Source organism: Cuculus canorus, chromosome 3, assembly GCF_017976375.1.
Source record: "Cuculus canorus isolate bCucCan1 chromosome 3, bCucCan1.pri, whole genome shotgun sequence".
In the NCBI taxonomy this organism is placed as follows: Eukaryota; Metazoa; Chordata; class Aves; order Cuculiformes; family Cuculidae; genus Cuculus; species Cuculus canorus.
In genome coordinates this window covers 92,109,392-92,125,487 of record NC_071403.1, presented here as the reverse complement: position 1 = coordinate 92,125,487, position 16,096 = coordinate 92,109,392, and the positions used below count along the sequence as shown (strand labels likewise).

The 16,096-nt window shown below is 40.5% G+C and overlaps 1 protein-coding gene across 3 annotated transcripts in view; it reads left to right on the top strand.

Moving 5' to 3' along the window:
- Positions 1-2,498: 2,498 nt before the first annotated feature.
- RRP15 (ribosomal RNA processing 15 homolog) overlaps positions 2,499-16,096 on the top strand; it is a 32,894-nt gene continuing 19,296 nt past the window's right edge. For 2 of the 3 annotated variants that reach the window (XR_008449224.1, XM_054063224.1), the window contains exons 1-4: positions 2,499-2,600; positions 5,686-5,960; positions 7,851-7,948; positions 8,752-8,953. Coding sequence is in view for 2 of the 3 variants with exons in the window: in XM_054063224.1 (XP_053919199.1) it covers positions 2,528-2,600; positions 5,686-5,960; positions 7,851-7,948; positions 8,752-8,953 (648 nt within the window). In the remaining variant the exon portion in view is untranslated. Of the gene's footprint in view, positions 2,601-5,685; positions 5,961-7,850; positions 7,949-8,751; positions 8,954-13,369; positions 13,506-16,096 lie in introns of those variants that run through there. The other variant, XM_054063225.1, reaches the window with a different exon arrangement.

Here is a 16,096-nt window from a genome sequence, read left to right as displayed (position 1 = left end):
GAAAAGCAGAATTGTTTACAAGGGGTTCATGACCTACCCATCTGCCTCAGGCCCACATGCCTTTTGATGTCCAAGGAGCATTGAACTCACCCCATATACAGATATTTACTACTGCAGAGTAACCTTAAAGATTGAGAGCACTCTCTCAGGAGTATTCTCAGCAAACGTCTCTAGTGTAGAAAAAATGTATTCAAAATTGTACCTGGCATCAGTGCAAAAATGGTAACTGTTTAAGAAAGTGCTGTGAATGTTCTTTTTTTTTTTGTTAAATTTGAGTGGAAAGCCAACTAAATATAATTTCAGTTTTTCATTCCTCCCCATGTTAAAAAATGTCCTCCCTTTGCCTCTCTGAATACTTTCTTAGGGATACAAGCACTGTAAAAGTATGACTTCAAATCCTTCTTCCCACCATGCGATCTACTGCAAATATTACATGAACACATGGTTCCCACGTTCACTGTGGCTCTCAAAGGTAGAAGAGAATAACTAGCAGAGAATAACCAGCCCAGGCTTTGGCAGTTTGAGCTCCTGCAGAGGTATTCTCTGTGCTTTGGCTTAGATGGTCTTTCTCAGCTTACAGAAATATGAGACCACGTATCAGCGTCACACAGTTGGTGATCCCAAGAAGGTGTCTCTGAAGGCCCCTGGAGGAGATGAGGACCTCAGAGTCTCACTGGGCTCTGCTTGCTGCTGGAAGTGTTACCTGAGATCAATAAAAAAAAAGAAAATTCCCAAACAAAGTATTTTATTTAGAGAGGAGACATTGCTTTTAATCTGCACAGGGTGCTAAGTAGAAGATCTTCCACAAAACTAGCACACGTACTAAAGATCTCAAAGGCCAATGCTCAAAATCCCACCTAGCTAATACAAATGTTACATCTACCTAACACACATTCATTAGGTTACACAATTCTACTTGAACACACAACTGCTTATTTCCTTTCCATACACTTCTGTAGGATAATGATGTCCTTCAGGTAATTCTTAATAATCACCAATTCTCCCTATCTGACATACTTTTCCTTGTTTCATTACACGTTTTCAACCTTGAGTTGATTAACTACAGCATACATACTTTTCTTAAGACGAAGCATCTACATCCCTAAACAGGCCAGGATGTTTATGGAAGGTATCAAGTGTCTGGATCTCTGGGCAGCTATTAGGATGTTTGTAGATGATATTCATAGAAATGTTTGGCTGGAAAAGACTTTTGAGATCATTGAATCCAACCGTATCTGTCCACTACTAAACCATACCTGTGACCAACTTGTCTACCTGTCTTCTAAATACCTCCAGAGATGCTGAACGTGCCTGTGCCAGTGCCTCATAAACCTTCGGGTGAAGAAATTTTTCCTGATATCTTATCTGAACCTCCCCTGGCACAACTTGAAGACAATTCCTCTCATTCCGTCCCTTGTTACCTTAGAGAAGACATAAACACCTGCCTTGCTACAACCTCCTTTCAGGTAGTTGTAGGCAGCGATAAGGTGTCCCCTCAGCCTCCTCTTCTCAAGGCTAAACAGTTCCCTCAGCTGCTCCTGGTAAGACTTGTTCTCCAGCCCCTTCACCAGCTTTGTTGCCCTTCTCTGAACATGCTCCAGGACCTCAACATCTTTCTAGTACTGAGGGGCCCAAAACTGAACACAGGATTCAAGGTGCGGCCTCAGCAGTGCTGAGTACAAAGGCACAATCATTTCCCTGGTCCTGCTGGCCACGCCGTCTCTGATACAAATCAAGATGCCATTGGACTTCTTGGCCACCTCCCAGGGCCTGAGGGAGAGGAGAAGCCCGGGCAGACCTCTCCATTTAATTTACTTTTTTTTATTATTATTATTTCTATTGCTTATTCCACAAGAACACCCCAGGCAGATCCCTTGAGGTTCCTATTGAAATCAAAAATGCCAGCAAATTAACTCTCTAAGACTCATTTTTGGAGTTTTGGAAAGCCAGCACCCTTTCTCAGGGCTGGACAATATAAGAGAGCAATCTCCATCCATCGTGTGCAGCGAGACGAGCTGGGACAGGATGTATTTCCCACTCATATGCACATGGATAAACTTTCCCAGAAATCTCATGCATGCTCTGTTCCTTTCAAGAACTCATTTTAATGTTATTAGGAACTTCACAACAGCAAAAGCTCTTGCTAATTTGGAGCTCTGTCTCTGTCTCTGCCTGCCCTTGCCTTTGAGGTGGGGAAAGGCTGCAAACAGAGGTGACTGCAGCAGCAGAGACACCTGCTCAGCACAGGTCACACTGCACACACGGCGTTATCAGCTCCGAAGAGTCCCTGGAAAGACAATGAAAGAAAACATGCTAACAAAGGCACATTCTGTCTAACTTTACAAAAAAGTACAATTACTTAGATGAAACTTAACTCTCCTTTAGCTTAAATCAAAACTATTCCACTTTCTGTTACAGTGACCCCTCCCTGTGCCACCGTGCACCCCGCCCGCCTGCTCGGAACGCTCGGAGCGGAACGCGGGGCCGTGGCGCGGGGGCCGGGCCGGAAGGCGACACCGAACGGACCATGGGGAAGATGGAGGGCGCCGCGACGGGCTCACGTGGGCGCGGGGCTGCGGGGGACGAGGAGGCAGACAGCGGTAACGGGTGCCGCTTCCCCAGCGGGAGCAGGGAGGGGTCGGGGTTCCTCTCCCTGGCGGCCGCTCCTTTCCGCCCAGTCCGAGCCCGGCGGGGGTGCCGAGCCATTTATTCTCCACCTCCGGAGCCCGGGCCGAGGGTTGGAGCCGGCTGGCGCGGGGTGGTAGGAGCTAACGCCCGGGCCCAGCCGCCTGCTGAAGTCGCATCCCGGTGGGCGGCTTTCCCGCTGTGCATGCGCCCTGCCCTGGGCGCACCCAGATCATAAATTAGTTACGGCTGGAAGGGGCCTTAAACACCATCCGGTTCCAACCCCCCCCGCCAGACCAGGCTACCAAGGTCCCATCCAACCTGGCCTTGAGCACCTCCAGGGATGAGGCATCCACAGCTTCCCTGGGCAGCCGGGGCCAGTGCCTCACCACCTTCATGGTGAAGAAATTCTTCCTTATGTCTAGCCTAAATCTGCCCCTCTCTAGTGTATACCTATTGCCCCTAGTCCTATCACTACAAACTTTTGCGAACAGTCCTTCTCCAGCTTTCTTGTAGCCCCTTTCAGGTACAGGAAGGTCGCTATAAAATCTGCTTAGAACCTTCTCTTCTCCAGACTGCACAAGCCCAGCTTTCTCAGCCTGTCCTCATATGGGAGGTGCTCCAGCCCTCTGATCATCCTTGTAACCCTCCTCTGGACCCGTTCCAACAATTCCGTATCCTTTTTATGTTGAGGATTACAGAACTGGACACAATACTCCAGATGAGGTCTCATACCCTTGGCTTCCGTGTGTCTCTGGGTTATCCCCTCCTGCAGGGTGTCTGTAATTGAGCTAGCGGAGCTCCGGGGAGCATCACATCCTCTGATGTATTAAAGAATAAGTCGTGGCTGGTTGTTGAATCTTTGTTCATCTTGGTGTAATTGTTGAAAGCAAAATGTTGGTATATAGCTGGCATTGTTCTGTTTTGCTGGCAGAAAGTATTGTGTAGAGGAGATTAATTCATGCTTTTGCAGTTTTCCTTCTTAAAACTTGGATCTGGTTTGTTTTGGTTTTTTTTATGGCTGACTGCAAGCTAAGCAATGTGTGGAATTCAGGTTTGGACTTTTGGTAGCTGTTTGCCTTTGTATGTATAGAAAGTCACAAGTAGGGATTATTTTTTTGTTTAGAAACTAAATAGCGATATTCTGGAATGGACAAAGCTTACAGGTGAAAACCTGTAAGCTTGTTTTACATGTAGGAACCAGGATCTGGTGATCACCTACTTCTTTACATGGAATGGTTTGAATTTTTATTAAATTGGGAAATTTGAGTGTGGAGACATGCAGATATCATAAAAAGGATGCCGTTAGTAGATTCTGAATGAGTTAAACAGATTTGCCACTTTGAAATTTGCAATTTGTAGTGAGGACTGTTGAGAAAAATCCTATGATTTGTGCTGTGTGGAGCGTGACACAACACTGTTCATCTTGGTAGTAAAAATTATGCTGGTACAGGTAATGAGCAAGTATTCAGTAAGTATTTCTCTTCCACATTTGTGATGTAAGCATATAATCTTGCTTCTTTCCATGATAACTAAATGCTTTCTGAGTCTCTAAACATGCCTGGGCCATAAAGGCTTTGTTTTAAATTGTTTAACACCAATATTTTGCTGCTATTTTGGGATTTTGTTGCGAGTTCAAAAAGGCATGTGGAGAAGGTAGAGTAGTAGGTTGGGCAACAGAGTGTATGTTTGTGTTAAGTAATTAAATAGATAATCGATTATAAAGGAATATCAATAATTGCGTGTTTTTGAAGAAACGTCTTATGAAGTATTCTTGACTTCTTTTAATGATTTCGTTGATTGAGGTAGTTCATGGGACATAGTAGTGCTTGCAAAGTAAAGCACTTGGCTCACTTGTGATTTTAAGATACTCTTCTTAAAAAGTAGCATGAGATTGGTAAATGGATGAAAGCCAGTCAGCTGGTATCAGAGTCTGGGGAATTGCCTGCTTGCTAGTGGGACTGGAGAGATGTCCCAAACTGGCTTCCTTCTGGACAGTGCTTCATTCATGGCCTTGAAAGTTGTATAAAGGATAATTAATTTAAAACTTCTGGGTGGCAAAATAGCAGTGGAATGGTAGTTAATAGTGTCAGGGCACTTATGTGCTCTGCTCTTGATTATGTGATGAAGTGGGTCTACTGAAGTAATATATTTTAGCACACCTTAAGCTTGCAGGCTGTTCTATTCTAGTTAATCATCTGTACCAATAAAGACTTAATTTTTGCTGTTTGACCTACTGAACAGTCTTAATGAGGAAAGTGGTAGATTCTTCATGTGTTTGATACGACATCTAGTTGGCTGTTCTTTCCTGTCTTGATATTACTGGAGACTGAACTTCAGTATTTTGAGTTTAATTCCTTGTATTCCTTGTTTGTTTTGAAGGAGCTAGGGTAAGGAGACTTGAATTTAGGAGTGTTTCATTTGTACATCAAGAACTTGAGCAGCTACGTGTACTAGAAGAGCTCAGTGCCTCTGCTTTCTTTTGAGCTACCTGACAGCTGTCTTGCAAAGCAATTTCCCCTTTGTGTTCATTGTGCTTAGATGATTATATTTTTATGGGCATTACTTTCCTTGAGCAGGTTTTGCTTTCAGATGAAAAATGCCTCCCTACCTGCAATATAATCCACATGACTGTTTGCATTTAAACACTAGATGTCACTGTTGCCGTTTATATGTAGCTGTGCACATACATGCATATGTGTATATGCGCGTATAAATTACAGTTTTTTAACTGGAAAATATAATTTTTTTCCCAAAACTTGCCACTCTGAACACAAAAATGTTTGTTAGTCTAATAATAAATAACCAAGGCTGCCTTTTACCCAACCTCTTAAATCACTTTAAATCATCACTGAGATGAGCAAGCACTTGCTCTGTGTATTTTCTAATAAATTCATTATGGTCCTGTATGCCTGCTTGAGGAATTAATTGTAACAGCAAGCAGTACATGGATCTGGACTTGAATAACACTTACATGTGGAGCAGATTAAGTTAATGCTGGATCCTTACTAGAAACAGAAATACTGACACACTTTTTTTGTTCCTTTTTTTTACCCCTAGAATCTGAGTTAAGCTCAGGACTTCCAGAAGACAGCTACTCTTCAGGAGGCGAAGCCCTGGATGGTGATGATGAAGATGAAATGGCAGACGTTGGCAATGTGGTTGAGGAAGCAAAAATCTCCAAAGCCGGCCCAAGTGCAGGCTGGGCAGATGCCATGGCAAAAGTGCTCAACAAAAAGATTCCACAAAATAAGTCCACCATCTTGGCAAAGAATAGAAAACTGGAGAAGGAGAGAGAAAAGGAAAAACAGGAAAGGCTGGAGAAGAGGATGAAGGTGAGAAAAAGAGGCAGCATTTCTTTATGCAATGATGGTCAGATGGGGATTCCCTCAGAAGATTCCCTCAGAAGGGATTTGGGAGTGTATGCTGAGACTGTCTCGGGTTTGGAATCTCTACTCTCAAGTAGTTTCATTTTTCCTTTCTAGACAGTCATGCTGTAGGGCTTTTTCCCATACTGCTTTTTCTGGGCCATCAAACAAGCTGATCTTTGGTAGCAAGACTGTTCCAGTCTGTCACCTTAAGGTGGTTTTGTGGTTGAGAGAGTGAAGGCAGCTGTTTTAAAATTAGTTTTCTAATTGCTGTTGTTAACTTTGGGTTAAAATTCCCTTTGTTGGCAATACAAGTTGAAATAGTTCCATCTCACTGAAAGTGAGAGGGAGTAAGAGGAGAAAAATGCTTTCACTGAAATTCTGCCGTGACTTCCAAAATCAAAGGCCTCTAGGTAGAGATTGCAGTAATCATTGGTGTGGTTGTGAATCATCGTTTGCTCCCCTCGATGATTCTCCTGGTAGGTGTTTTCTGTTATGGTGTTGGTGCTCTAAATTGGTTTTGGTTCTGAAACTGGTATGAAGAAAATGGAACTGTATTGGCTATTAAGTCATTTGTTTACATGTCTTTAGTGGAACTTTTAATTTCAGTCTGTGATTGATTTACCTTCAGGCTAACAATACATTAATAGTCTAATGTTTTTTCTTACCAGTTCTGTTTCAATGGAATAACCAGGTTATCCATCTGATGGCCTGGGACATGCTGTGGTTAGGCCACGTCCTGCCTTTGAAGTACAGATAGTTTCAGTATGGCATCTGCTCAGTTATAGTTGTCCTAAATACCTGTTCTCATCCAGAAAATATGTGGGAGTACTGCAAAGCAAAGTTGGGCTGCAAGTCCCCAAACTGACTTATTTACCCTTAGAAAAACTTGACAACAGTTAGCTTTCTATTAATCTCTCATTGATGGAGGCTAGGCTAGGGCAATTCTCTAGTTCTAAGGCCAAAATACAATCATAATCTCACAAATTCGTAATAGTCTGCATGGAATTATAAAGCTAAGGACACTGAAATTCTGTGAAAGGCTTCTTGCTTCAAAGAGACTCAATGCAACATCACCAGGCCTAGAGCACTGTCAAAAGAGGAAAAAAGCATTTTATTACCTTACTGTTGAAGCAAAAGCTGGGGAAAAACAGTGTTTTATTGTAGTAGAAATAAAGCTAATGGGGTTGCGGACCATGGTAATAGTAAAGCGTATCAGTTTGCTTTTGAAACAGTGTGCCTTAAAAAAAAAACCAAAACCATAAATCCATGTTGTACACAGTAGTTGTGCTCCAGTGGGTACTTGGTGCTCTTCCCGGTGTTTGAGTTCTGCCCAGTGTAGTCTGTGCCGTGTCACTGTCAGTGATAAAATTGTACTGTGACTAATTCAGTGGGGGAAGTTAAATTCCCAAGGCTCAAAGTGTGATATGCTTGTCTTCATAGACTCAAGAATTTTTTATGTGTAAATTTCCCTTTGATCTGCTTGTGAAGTCTTGGAGGTGAAAGCTGTCTTGGAATAATTTCCTTGTCCACAGCAATCGGTGTGAAAGCATTTGAATTTTCCTAGACAACTCTTGCTTCTCTTGAACCAGAGACATCACTGTGGTGCAACGCTTCTCTGGTTATTGTTGCAGAAGGCTAGTGACACAGAGATTTGACTGTGGTCCCTGGTATGTCAGTGTAAGAGACTTACCTCAGACCTGTTGCTCAGCCCCATACTGGAGCTTTCCTTACCCTCAAACCAAACTAAGCTTTGTTGGTTTATTTTTTTTTTTCTTCCTGCTGCAACTCTTACCAACGCATGCTGTGTTCTCAAATATTCCATGTTGTTTCACATAACAATATTTATAAATGCAGCTCGATAAAAAGCGGGAGTGGGAAATGATGTGCCGAGTGAAGCCAGATGTTGTCAAAGACCGAGACAGTGAAAGAAATCTTCAGAGAATTGCCACGAGGTAAGAGTTTTTCTGAATAATTTCCTTAAATATATGTATATCACAAAGAGGAGGAAAAGGGTAAAAAAGGCCTGTGCAGGTAATCTGTTTCCAATCAGATTGAACTCTTAAGAAGTGACTAGCAGGAGCCAAGTGATTTATGTACAAGTCTATGTTGTACAGTATCAAGTTCAGCAAAAGATTTCAGAGGCTTTAAGAAAAAGGAAAAGTTTAGATGGGAATGTAATGTTTGCTTAAAAGAAGTGCTTTACTGGATCCCCTCATTTTGTTAATTTAATGTTTTCAAAATGCAGAACAGTTGTTTCTGCTGCTCTTTTTTTCCTTCTCCGTAGAAGTTTCACCAGATCCCTGGCTATTAAGTTCACTTGCTGTAGTTTGGTGTCATAGAAGTAGCTGAATACCTTGATGTGCTGTCTCCTTCCTCATTTTCTGCCTTGTCCCCCTACTTCAGCTGCTCTTAAGATCTTGCCTAAAGAATTTAATAACCCATTGCAGGACGAGTAACTTGCTTTTGCTCTTGCACTGATCTCAGTGCCATGTTACCATGTTTACTTTGGGGTTTGAATAGTTATTTTTTGTTACTTGTTCTTAGTAATAAGTGTGAAGAAAGAGTGAAAATTGAAGGTCTCTTACATTGAACTAAATATTACTTCCTACCTGAATTGAGGTCCTCAGTAACCATTTTGGGGAGCTAGAAGTCAGCATTTGTACTGATTAGTTGCCTTGGTAAGAGTTCATTTCTATAAAGGGAACTTGAGTTAAAACCTTATTTTTGTTGTTGATTTTTTTTTTCCCCATCCCAGGGGTGTTGTACAATTATTTAATGCTGTCAGGACTCACCAAAAGAACATTGATGAGAAGGTGAAGAAAGGTGGGAGCTCTGACAGGCAGCGTAGTAAACTGCTGTCATCTGTTTCAAAGAAAGATTTCATCAGTGTTTTAAGAAACATGGATGGTGCTAAAGGAAGCAAGAATGCTGCTGGAGAGGCCACAAAAAGTAATCAGGTAGGCTTCATCTGGGAGAAAAAAATGCATGCAAGATACCTTCATAGTATAATTACTGTCCATTAATGTGTCTGCTCTTCAGAACAACTGTGATCCAAGTGCCTGGGGTTTTTTGAGACTACTTAGGAAAGGAACAAGAAATTCTTAGTCTGTTTTCTTTGTCTTTTGAGTATCAAAACACTGGGAGTTCTGATAAGATATAAAACCTTTTGTGCTTGGTTTAGCTGTGAGTTTATAAAAAAATATAAATAAATGCTTTATCTTGGATTTTGCACCAACCATGAAACAAACTGCTTGATTTTAGTGGGTTGAGATTTGGAATTTGGCCAGTAGTAGTAATCAGCTCTTTAGAATTGTTAAAGGCACAAAGGCTATTCATGTTACATTACACTGTACTGCTGGTGTGTACCCACAGTTTTGGGCATTTCAAACTCACTTGCTCTGGATGATTATGATACCTGAACCTGAAGGGCTTTGCCATACAAGTGAATGCAAAAGCAGAAAAATCAGAGGCATATTGAAAGTTATGTGTAGGCTTTTCTTTGCCTAGTTCTGTGTGGGTGCTAGGCTGATGTGGTTTTATTGCTGTTATAATGTTTTGGAAAGAAGTATTTTAACACATTGAAGTTTTTCCAAACATGCTCCAGAGAGACAAGCGTAGTTTGACTTGTCCAACTCTTCACTGGTTCTTTCAGCTCACCGAGTAGCTCAGGGTTGAAAACAAGTTGTTCAGACATACTCTTTCTCGTATTTCAGAAGCTGCACGTTTTTTAAGCATATTTGTGTTCAGGTTTGAACTTTGTGCTTGGTAGTGGGTGGAATACTTCTGTTGGCCCTGACTCACAGCAGTTAACTAAGTGCTTTACTGTGCCAGGAAGAAATACTTTAATCGGTTGGGAGACAACAGTTTTGTCATATGTTTTTTGTTTGTGTGCACTTGGGGAGCATGCTGAAACACTGCCTGGCATGAAGAGCTCATACAATTTTCATGCAAGTGTAATGTTAAAGTATTTTTAAAATTCTTTAGATAATGAGAACAATTTAGCTTGGTGCTGACACTTTATTTCTTCTTAAATAATTCCAGCTTGCTTGTTTGGGTAGGGGGTGTGCGTGTGTGTGGTTCTCTTCCCTCCTTGCTTCTGGAATACCAGAACGTCGGGGTGGTAGCAGTGCCGACTACTATTGTGGTAGGCATTGAATCAATAGCTGAGGAAAAACTAGGACCTTTTTCCTTTGTGTCACATTGTAGCAGGGCAATTTTCTAATTAGTAGTTCAGAAAACATAGATTGCAATTGTTTCTGCACATTAAAAAAATCTTATTTTGGCAGCATCAGCAATAGCATATTGCACTGGAGATGCTTTTAGATGCTGGTGAGTTAGCGCTCCTTTTGAGTATTGATATAGGTGCAGCTTTCATATTGCTTGTGGACAAAATCTTCAGATTTTGGAGTTTTTCATTAATATAAAGCTGTACTTGTTGGGCTGAGGTTTTTTTGTTTTGCGAGAGGTGTTGGGTTTTTTAGTTGGTTTTTTTGAATAGCCGTGATTGCCTGGATAGACCACTCCTTGCTTCCCTCTCTTGTTACATTTGCTTCAGTGACTCTCCATTTAGTACTGAACCAAACTGTTTAATAAAACTCCTTTTCAAGCTGTTCTTAATCAGCCTTTTTTTTTGTCTCTTGAGGACATACCTTACCTGTTTAGCAAGCTCCCATCTTTGTACTTGTTGATGCTTGGGGTTAAGGCCAAATTCTGATGTTCAGTCTCCTCCTCAGAATTACACAAACTTAGCCACTGAACTGTACTGCTGGCCTCCACTGTCTTATCTCTGCTTCTTGGTCTTTGAGGATTTTTCAGAGGATAGTAAGCAGGGATGAGGCTTTTGGGTGGTGAATTCCTTGTAGGAGGAGTTTGGTAGGTTGTTTGTGCCATCTGAAGGCTTTTGTTTTGTGGATTTTTTTGTAGCAGCCTGCTTTGTTTTTAGTAATTGAGAGTATGGGCTGTATTTCATTTTTCAAAAAAGGGAAATATATTTATTTATCTCAACAAAAACAATGGAAGAGATGCCAATCCCAAACTCCAGGCACTCTGCCATCAATTAAAATGCAGTCCGGAACGATAAAAGCACTGCCCCACCCATATAAAACAAGCAGTCAGCAGGAAAAATAGCCGAATAAAGTTTCCCCAGTGAAAGCAAACCTTTCTTGACTCAAACCTTGTGCTATGAAAGGAGACGACTGTATTTCTGAGAATGGGCAAATACTCTTTCTTATTCTACAGTGGTTTTAGAATGCAAAATTTGCTGCTGTATTTTTGAAGATAGGGTGGCTTCTTTGAAATGTCGGGGGTGTTGAAACTCCTTATAGATCTCTTTTGTGGTTGACTTTAGTCAGCTATATGAATGTGTAACAAAAAAAGAAGTTCTCTATAAAGGCCTATCTGTAGCAGTGGGATTTCATGACAGCACAAGTGCTTGAAAAAGTTTGTTCTCCCTTCTATCACTTTCATGCATTGATGAGAAGAACAGGTAACGTGCACTGTGAGAACATTGTTTATGGTCTTGTATACTTCTAGCCATCAGCCTAAATATTGTACTTGGTATATAACCGTCCAAGGTGGCTATGAAAGAAACACTGTAAGGTTGTGAGAATTTTCCTGTGCCATGTGAAACTAGCTCTTTTTTTGGTTTTGATGGGGTTTTTTTTGGTTTTTTTGTTTGTGTTTTTTTTTTTTTGTGCCCAGATGGGAGTAATTACTTTTCTGAGCTGGAGCCTCAAGCTTTGGCTTTCATATCATTAACTGTTTATCAAGGTATTTCTTAATCCTTGCCGAGCCAGCTGACTTGTGTAATATTTCTCCCTGTTTTTACCCAAGGTACTGTACATGATGCTTGCCTTTGGATAAGATAATCTAATTTCCCTTGCCTGATCAACTTATCTGAAAGCCTTGCAATGTGGAAAAAAATATAATAATTTTCTTTCTTTAAAAAAAACCCTCTTGTTTGTTGTTTGGGTGGGTTTTTTTAGTTTTGGGATGGGTTTTTTGGGAAGCAGTTATTGAGAGAGAGGAGAGCTTTCAGTCTTGTTCAATACTATCCGTACAGACTAGATTTTAATTTCAGTATGTGTCGGTTGTATCTGACAGCTTCCCACTTATAAGATAACTACACAAAACGTTAAACTACAGACTGAAAAAAGGTACATATCGGAGATGCTGTCTTTCCAGCCCTAGAGGCTGGAGTCATCTTTATCTCTAAAGAACAAATCTAGAGATAGGTGCTTTAGAAATTTCTTAGTGCTTGTAGGGTCGTGATTAGGGAAGTAGCTTTGCTTCTGGGGTTGAATGACATTTCAGATGTTTTAAAGTTGCGCGGACATGTTGGCTGATGTAGTTAATTACACCAGCACTTGACGTTTTAATTGTAAGAAAACAAAGATGTTCAGAGTTAATGTTCCCAGAGCAGCCTAGGCTCTTGTCTGTTGCTGCATGTCCGTTACAACAGGGTCATTCATTACTAGAAGCTTGACTTGACTTTCTTCTTGTCATTGATGCTACCCAGTGTAAAGCTTTACCTGGCGGTAAAACATTTTCTAGTGATGTACAAGTAACTGGCATGAAAGTTATAAATTGTGACAAGCATAACCTGCACTCATCAACCTTTAATTTTGAATTAGACCTTTGTAGCATGGTTTTCTGAATCAGCTATGTTTACTTCAACTCAGAAGTTTTTCTACACCAGATATGTTGCAGAGCATTTCAATGGTGGAATTGAGAGCAGGATTTCCTGGTCTACTTACGTAACCATAGTCCAAATTCTGCAAGGTAATTTTTCTGTAAACTGTGCTGACTACGTGACTTGGAGGTACAATTTGCATGCTGAGTTTTAATGGCATCTGGAAAAAATTGGTGTATTGGTCTCAAAATAGTACCTATTCTAAAACAATTTGTTGATGGGAAAGAAGATGAGCAGAGAAGAATACAAGTGCTATTTCACACCAGCTATTACTGGACTTGAAATAAAATGCTTTTCCAGAAAAGTTCTTCTGGCCTGAAGTGTATTTAATGAATGCTCCTACTGGTTAGTATGTAATTTAAACACAGTGATTAGAGTCAGGTTTGCTATAGATTTTTTTCATTTGTTCATAAGACTTTTAATATTCATAAATAATTCAGTTTTAAGCAGTGGTTTGAGGATTGTTCAAGGGCAGGAGTGCAGCTCTTCTGACTTTGACTGCTGTTCTTGCTAGGATACAAGAAGTGGTATGCAGGCTTTCTTTTTTCAAGTTGAATGGGAGATACAAATGTGCTTTCCAGCTTAAAAGTTAGATCTGCCTAAAGCCTGTGAGAGCAACTGCCTTCTTTTTCTTTCAGCTGTGTAAGTATTGGCTATTGATCTGTTCTGTTTTTTTCCCCAGTTTTCATAGTGCAGAAAGGAGGGAGGAGAGCAGCACGGGAAACATTATTTTCATCCGTTTACCTGTCTGGAGGGACTGTAGTCTGAACAATTGCTTCAACCAGCTGCAGGAAATAGTTTATTTCTGAAGTATGAATGAAAGCATTAGACAACTTTGGAAATTGGTAAGGTGTATCAACACCTCTTTTAATCTTAAAGGGAAACTTTTTTTCATAGGTGATAATGGCATTGCAGAATAGCAGAAGTTTATTACTACAGCTGTTGTGTGCTGGTCTTACAGAACTAATTGAAGGAGTAACCAGGCATGCATGTTTTCCAGCAGGTTTTGAGAGAGCAGCCAAGTATTAATTTGGTTCAGCTGCAGCCAGAGTAGATGTGTTCTTCCAATTTTAATAAATGCCTTCCCATCAAATGCACAGAAACTTTTAATTTTGATTCCTTTGTAAATCATGCATTTGTATCTGTTCTTCCCAAATGTGTTTACATTTTCTTGAAGGTCACCTCGTATATGTTTGGAGCTCAAGTTTTTAATGTAGGGTTTTTTTGATTTTGTACCAAAAGGTGTCTGACTACCTAATTTGTGCTGTATTCTTTCGTCCTTGGGGATAAACGCAGTGCAATCTTCTACTAGTTTACTGTATTCTAAATCCCTTATGTTCTTTAAGGTACAGTTGTTGTGAAGTATTAGAAGTTGTTTGATGGTGACATTTTTACTTTAAATCTGTTTAGAGGAAGATATATGGACTTAGCCAGTTTGGGTTATCAGCAGGGTTTGGTTTAAGAGGTACAAGGTCAGTTTCCTATCTCTTCCCATAGCTGGTAATGCACATCTATGCTGACATGGGAATGTAGGCCTCTGTCAATATTTTAATGTGTGTTTGATTGATAGATGTCAAGAACTTGGCACTGAATTCAACTCCAGATAAGAGGATTAAGGGCCATGTGATGTCTGTATTTCACTAGGTTCACTTTTTTTCCTGTGTTTTTATCCTTGGATTTCTCTTTCTGCTCTCTTTTTCAGATACTTGATCAGAAGTCTGGGAGGGAAAAATATCAAGATTTTTGCACTCTTTTTCCATCAGCCTGTTTTTATCTTCTTCATGTTTTATATTCATGACAGGTTCTTTTCCCTGCACTTGAAGGCCAAGCACGCAGCCCAGGCTCCTAGTGCCTAATGCGAGAGGAGCCCTGACAGCTGCTTGTGCAGAAAGATTAGTTCCCTGTTTGCTATCATGAGTCATCCATGGTCCAGTTTAATGTTGTCTCCTAAGATGCAGATAATATGTGATCCGTGAAGACAAATATTTTAAGAGAATTTGGATAGTAAATGCCTATCGTATCTACTGAGGTGATGAACACAGGTTTGGGGAGAGCAGTCCTCCAGATGTTTATAACTTGGGTAGGTCTGGGAAGATGTCCATGGAGATAGCAAAAGACAGTTCCCAACTTCAAAATGCATCCTTAAGTGATTTTTAAGTTCAAAAAGAATGAATGATGCAACATTTTAGTGGATGCCTGTAGGAAATGTCTGTCTTTCCTCCTTAGAGCTGTAGACAAAATGTTTTAAGTTCATCTTTCTGCAAAAACGGCTGAAGTGATTTTATTTGAAACATCACAAAAGCCTTCAGCCTGAAGCAGTTTAAGTTTGGCAAATTTTGTAAGTGAATGTAAACAGGGAATTGTAATTGAAATGTCAGGCAATGTTCAGACAGTTACATCTGTTGTATTTGAGACTAGCTTGCCTTATATTTGATTATTAGTGCATGGGATACTGTGAAGGTGGTGTGTTTTCCCAGATGATGTTGCAAGGCTTTTTCTCAGTAAAACTATGTCTAAAACAACCATATTTGAAAAACCCATGTCATGGTATACATCTTCTTTCGATCTTCTGCAAGTATACAAAGCGCAGGAAATCAAATCCTATTTGACTTTTATCTGGTAGATTGAGTTGGACACCTTACAAAAGCAGTTCTCCACTGTTGGCTTTGTTTGCAACTCTTCTAGGCAGGGCAACATACCTAGAGGAAAAAGCATCTAAACATTTAATAAAGTTTTGTAAAAAATGTTCTCTAGAGATAAGAAAGATTTTGTGGAGCTTGTTTATCTAAACCAGTTTCACTCATCTAAGCATTTTCTATTGGAAATTATATTGAACAGTTATTCCCTTATTTATTGAGTCTGACTGAGAGGAAATTGACCCAAACTGACTAAAAGGATATTCTGGAATATATGGTGTCTGCTCAACAATTAAAGCTAGGAGAAAGGAGGAGAAGGGAGGCATTTGTTGTTATGTCTTCCAGAGCAACAGCTATGTGTACTAAGGCCCTCATTCCCAGGAAGTGGCTAGATGTCACGTGCTGATGAGAAGCAGAGATTACGTCGTCTTTTGCTTCCACGCATGGCCTTTGCTTTTGATTTATAAAACTGCCTTTATCTTCACCCACAAAGTTTTTTCTATCTTATTTTCTCCCTTCCCTGTCTTGCTGATGAGGGGAGTGGCTTGCTAGGCACTTGGTGTCCAGCCGAGGTCAACCCACCACACCTTACTTTGAAGTTTTAGTACGGTATAAAATGTTGTGATTTCCAGAGGGTTGAATTAGCAGATGTGTATTATGAATGGCTTCTGTAGGCACCTACATGTCTGTTTATCTTCATGGATTTCAGGAGTGTTGGGTCAAACTGCTTCCAGTGCTTAGAGGGTTGCTGAAAGGTTAGAAAATATACTTAC